General features: G+C 43.7%; 1 protein-coding gene across 1 annotated transcript in view; it reads right to left on the bottom strand.

The window, feature by feature from the left end:
- Positions 1-6000, bottom strand: part of CFAP54 (cilia and flagella associated protein 54) — a 373056-nt gene that overhangs the window by 165871 nt on the left and 201185 nt on the right. Inside the window, exon 44 of the mRNA XM_060195585.1 lies at positions 2998-3064. Within this exon, the coding sequence (XP_060051568.1) occupies positions 2998-3064 (67 nt within the window). The remainder of the gene's footprint in view (positions 1-2997; positions 3065-6000) is intronic.

Below are 6000 nucleotides of genomic sequence, written 5' to 3'. Positions count from 1 at the left end.
TACTTCTGTAGACTTCAACTCATTCTTGCTTTTACTATATGGCATATGTCACATCACCAAGTCAAGCAAAGCTTTATTTAGAGAGGATGTAACCTACGGCAACCATGAGGAGTCACAAAGGCTGGCTCTGTAGTTCAGAGTCATGAAATTTTCCTAATGGAAGGAGACTCTTATTTCTTTCCTGTTATGGAAAGATGAGAGGCTGTACTTACGTGTCAACTCCCCCCATACTGAAAACCATCAACCCCCACCCCCACCAAAAAAAAGTGAGAGGAATAAAAACTCTCCTATAAGCTAGAGGAGAATACTTGACTGCTGAATATTGGAGAGGAAAGTGCCACAGGGTCTGTTGTTGGTCTGCTTCTAAGACCCCTTCTGTTGCATTGCTTGACGTTGTGGTCTATTTACATAATCACTGTTTTCATTGGTTTAATCCCCACTGGTTTGCACGCTTTTTCCTTCTCCCCACCCCCTATCCTACGTACTTCCTCTTCCTGACACTTCTGCCTCAGGAGAGATATATATAGGACAGGATTGTGATTAGAGCTTGCTAGATCAAACTGCATCCCCGCTTGTCAATAAAGATTGAACTGCATTCCCAGCTCAGCCATGAGTCCCTGGTCTTCTGTCTCCCACCCATGAAGCTAGCCCGGCAAATGGCGCCTGAACAGGGACTGGCATATGGCGCCCAATCAACGTGGGACCTAACCTGCCCATCCCCCAGATAAGTAAACGTGGCTACCCATCCACTATGGGCTGCCTCTCTACTTATGAAGAGGTTTCCCAAAGCCTCTACTCTTTTGTCATGAGACAGTTTCTCTGTCTCTGGAACATTTTGCTCTGGGCTACACTTTGGCTCCTTATGACCGTGATCACAGAGCTTGGGAGATGCACGGAGATTTCCCCTGGGACTTTCTGGACTCCCTCTCGCATGTTTCCCACGGAGAAGGACTACTCTAACTTGAAGAGTTACTCCAGTACCCTGGCAGTCCCCAAGAATGGAGACACGTGGCTAATTCTACCCTCCTGATTCGATACTTTCTTCAATGGGAAAACGTTTTTAAAAATGGGTGCCTGCAGCAATTCTGCAGGAATCATCAGAAGCACCCTAACTGGAATTTCAAGGAGCTTTTTGGAATAGGACACCCTCTGGGGACTCATGATGCTACATGGTGAGATCTGGATAATCTATTTCAAGGAGAAAGAAGCGAAAACTGCCTACTGCTTTTCTCTCGATTCCTCCCTTATTGTTCTCTCTGAATATCTTAAGTTTGCTGTCTGCGTTCAGTTGCATTTCGTAAAAGAGTGGTTTGAATGACTGAATTTTTGTATGACATTGACTTTGCCAAAAAAAAAAAAAAAAATGCTGGACACAGCCATGATTTCTAGAGACATCCAGAAACAATCCAAAAAATTGTTCTTTTCTCTTTTGATTTTTTACATCTTGGAAACGTTTAATCCTAAAAACTGTATGAGTATGGGCGGGGTAGATAAAGCAATGGTTATGCTAATGCCTGAGGCTTCTAACCATGGTTCTTCTGTTTACCTTTCCACATTTTATTGAGTTTAAACTGTTTAAACAACCTTAAAATCATACTAGAAAGGACTTCCAATTATAATGGAGTTATCAATTATAGTAAACTTCTAATCTGCTACAAGTTTTGTTTCACAAATAAGTGAATTACAGCTGTCAAGTCTTCATATGAAAAAGCATCTGCTCAAATGAAATCCCCGGAAATCCATTTGGACCCGTTCTCTGACATCGCCCACAAGATGGAATGACTACAACACACACCCCGAAACCAATGATGTGACCTGGCACTACCTGAAGAAACTGATTCACAGACTCCAAAGCTCACTCTCTACAGAAAAGTGGAATTACAGTGGTTGACCTTCCCCATTGAGACAGATGTGCAGCATTTCATCCCCTGGCATTTCATCCGTGGTCATCTGCTTTGGACTGACATTTCTATCGGACTTACTGGCACACCTCTTGGACATTTTACACAACTTTATAGCAGTTTCCCTTTGGGCTGCTGGGTTTCTCAAAGACTGACTGCAGCAGTCCATGAACTTTGCAGCCAGCTGCCTTGGGAAATATAGGCCACATCCCCTCACCTGCAGGCCCTGTCCCCAGAGTCAGGAAACCCCCCCTTACTAGGTTCTGTCCCCAGAGGCAGGAAACCCCCCCTTACTAGGCCCTGCCCCCAGAGGCAGGGACCCCCCCCTTACTAGGTCCTGCCCAAAGAGGCAGGAAATGCCCTCTGAGGCATGAAGCACCCCCAAAGGCAAGAGATGCCCACAGAGGCAGGAAATACCCTTTTGCCTGCTAGGCACTGCCCTTGAGGCAGAAAACGCCCCCCACAGGCCTCCCCTTGGCATCACACTGGTTCTTGCTGCTCTCTTACTTGTTCCTCCATGTCTTATGCCAGTTCTTTTGAAAATGCCTGTACGATATAGGTTTCTGTTCACCCCACACTCCTGATACTATGGCCACTAGTTAAAAAGAAAGGGGGAAATGTTGGCCTGCTTCTAAATTCTGCTTCTAAGACCCCTTCTGTTGCATTGCTTGACGTTGTGGTCTATTTACATCATCATTGTTTTCATTGGTTTAATCCCCACTGGTTCGCACGCTTTTTCCTTCTCCCCACCCCCTATCCTACGTACTTCCTCTTCTGACCTGACACTTGCACCTTAGGAGATATATATAGGACAGGACTGTGATTAGAGCTAGCTAGATCGAACTGCATTCCTGCTCAATAAAGATTGAACTGTGTTCCCAGCTCAGCCATGAGTTCCTGGTCATCTCTCTCCCGCCCTTGAAGCTAGACCAGCATATGGCACCCCGAACTGGGACCAGCAGTCTGTGAAGTAGAGTTGGACTTAGCAGACTTGGTCATGGAACATACATGCTTTTTTTCCTATCTGAGAATCGTTGTGCTCTTCCTTAACTGTCTGAAGAAATGGCCATGCAGGAAGATAAAGATAAAGGGTTACCTGAAAGAGTAATGCAGACAAAATACAGCAGTTGATTCTCTTTTCCACGCTTGAGAGTTTAATAAACCTAGAGAAGTACAAGAAAAGGAAATTAGTCTGCAGGTGACATTCCAGAAACATTTCCTATAAATATTCATGTCTACTAATCACAGGTTTTCCAAAATTAAAATAGCACTTATGATTTTAAAAGTACAACAAACTCATACAATGTCTTGATTACAGTAAAATGCCAAAAAAGAAAATTCAAGATCACCTATGACCCTACAACCTAAATACAATTGCCAGTACCATTTCGACCAATTTGTTTCAGATAACCTCTGGATAGAGCTACACACACGTGCATGTGCACAGTAAGTCATAATTTAGTGCACCATACTACTGGGCTGTTGGCAAAGTCATGACATGTGTTTGCACAGAAAAATGCCATGACTTTGCCAACAGCCCAATATTTCATATACACCCAGTCACTGATGGGCGTAATGAACTGCGTTGCTATTCAATAAAACTTCCTGCTTTATCATATAGACGGCCATATTATTAATCCCCACTTTGGTTTTATCCACTGCTTATAGTACACACTGCAGTTTGTCATGCCTTCACTTTTGAGCCCTTGTCCTTACAGCTCACTGACTAAATTCCTAGAAGTGAAATTTGGGGCATAAAGGGGGTACATCGTTTTGAAGTCCCGGGTAAGTATTCCTCCAAAAGGCTGAAAGGATCTGTTTTCTCACTAGTGTAGATTTTGGACCCAATGCCAATTTTAAGTCTCTCCACTAAAAACTAAGGGATTTCTCTACATTGATAGTGTCATGTTTTCTATCCCTTAACGACATGTGCTTTCTTTATCCATGTCTGTAACTTGTAATTTAAAAGCCATATTTTTGTCTTCTAAGTCAGAAGACACAACCAGTGAGTTTTGCTACCTTAATGACAACAACTCTTTGAGTTCAGCTTCTCTATGCGGGTCTCCCAAGGTGGTGTCTTCCCCTTCAGAGCAGTGGGGAGCTTCTCCTAAGGGAGTCTCTGAGAACAGCCAAAGTCCCCATGGAACCTTCTATCCTGTGCAAGTCAAGCTTCCAGCTGAGTGGCTAGGAACTGACTCTTTGTATGCTGAAACTCGCTAGGTAATAACTTCAGAGGCTTCAGAAGCGGAGATGCCCTCTGGCAGGAAATGCTGCCACTATTCTCTGTCAAGCTGTGAACTTTCCTCAGATTTCCTATTCTCTGTTGCCAAGCTCTACTCAGCCAGAAGCTCAGATTCAGATTCCTGTGTGTGTGTGTGTGTGAGTGTGTGTACAAAAAAATCACACTTAACAAAAAGATGTTTACTATTTTTAAATGGTAAATCACTTCTACTGTCCAAAGATGCTAATTTTCTGAAAATTATTTTTATTAATTAGAAGAAATTACTTTTTCATATTTGTTCTAGATGAAAAAAGGGAATCTTTAGGCTAAACATATAACCAGAAAAGTGAAGGAAACCTGCACCTTTACTTCCTCCACACTTCAATATTTTCACACATTATCCAAATATTTAAGATATTTGTAAGAAGTACTGGGTAGAAGATATAGTGATAGACATTCACATATGCTAGGTGAACAGATAAAGGTATTATTGTTCAAAACCCCCAAACCTACAACTATGTTATCCTACAGGGGATGGATGGATGGATGGATGGATGGATGGATGGATGGATGGATAGAAGGATGGATAAATACATATATACATAGATACATACATAGACAGATAGATAGGATAGGCCAATAGACAGATAGATGGAGCTGGTGTGATCAGATTGAGGACCTCAAGTCGGATAAATTACCCTGAGAGTTTCCCAGTGGATTTAATTTTGTTATCATGGTCCTAGTCAAAGTGTCCGAGTCTGAGGAGGAGCTGTGAGGATGGAAGCAGAGATGGAGAGAGAGGAAGAAGGGATAAGTTATTTGAAGATAGGAGATGGAGGAGTCATTCAAGAACCAAAGAATGTACAAGGTTTCTAGAAATTGAAAAAGGCAAGGAAGCAGGTTCTCTCCTGGAATCTCTGGTGGGAACTCAGCCCTGAAACAAAATGTTTTTAGGTCTTCTGACGTGCACAGCACATTTATGCTGTCTTCAGCTATGAAGTTTGTGGTGATCTGGAACAACAGCTACAGGAAATGAATGTGCCGAACGCTAAATTATAAGCTTAGATACTAAGTCCTTGCCTCATAGCCTCCTAGTAAGATGTCGTTAAAGAGTCGGTTTTGGGAGCCAAGGGATAGCTCACCCCACCCTTCTTAGCACACACTTCATGTATGAGGAGCCAGGTTCAAGTCCCGGCCACCACCTGAGAGCACCTGTACTGGGGAATCATGAGTGCTTCAGTGCTGCTGCAGTATCTCTCCTTCTCTCTCTCAAACAGAGAAATGTGGTCTTCCAGGAGCAGCAGAAGCATGCAGGCATGAAGCCCCAGCTAAACCCTGGTGAGTTTTCCCTATGAGTTAATGGATACAGTCATTAGGATGGGCCCTCGTCTGATGTGACCGGCATCTTTCTCAGAAGAGATTGGGATACAAGCAGGGACACAGAGAAAGACCCTATGGAATCACAGAAAGAACAGGGCCACATAAAAACCAAGAGGAGAGATGTCAGAAGAAGCCAACTCTTCCTCCATCTTGACCTTGGTCTTCTAGTCTCCAAGAACTGTGAGAAATACACATCTGTTGTTTAATCCACCCAGCCTGTGGCATTTTGTTTTGGCAGCCCTAGCAAAGGGATGTAGCAGGTCACAACCCATGGCCATCCTCGACTAAGTATTAGCTGTGCTGAGTGCAGAACACTGAGTCACACAGAGAATGAGCAACTTGCCAAGGGCCCAGAGGGAATTAGCAGAGTGCTCCTGAATACCACCTGAGCCTGCCTCCTCCGTGCCAGCCTCCTCGCTCCCGTATTAAAATGCTCAATTCGCTGACCACCATCTCCATGACGGTCACTTGAGGTCTTATCACCGAACAGAACAAAGG

This window comes from Erinaceus europaeus, chromosome 7, assembly GCF_950295315.1.
Source record: "Erinaceus europaeus chromosome 7, mEriEur2.1, whole genome shotgun sequence".
Lineage (NCBI taxonomy): Eukaryota > Metazoa > Chordata > Mammalia > Eulipotyphla > Erinaceidae > Erinaceus > Erinaceus europaeus.
The sequence above is the reverse complement of the archived record's forward strand: the minus strand, read 5'-3'. Positions and strand labels throughout refer to the sequence as shown.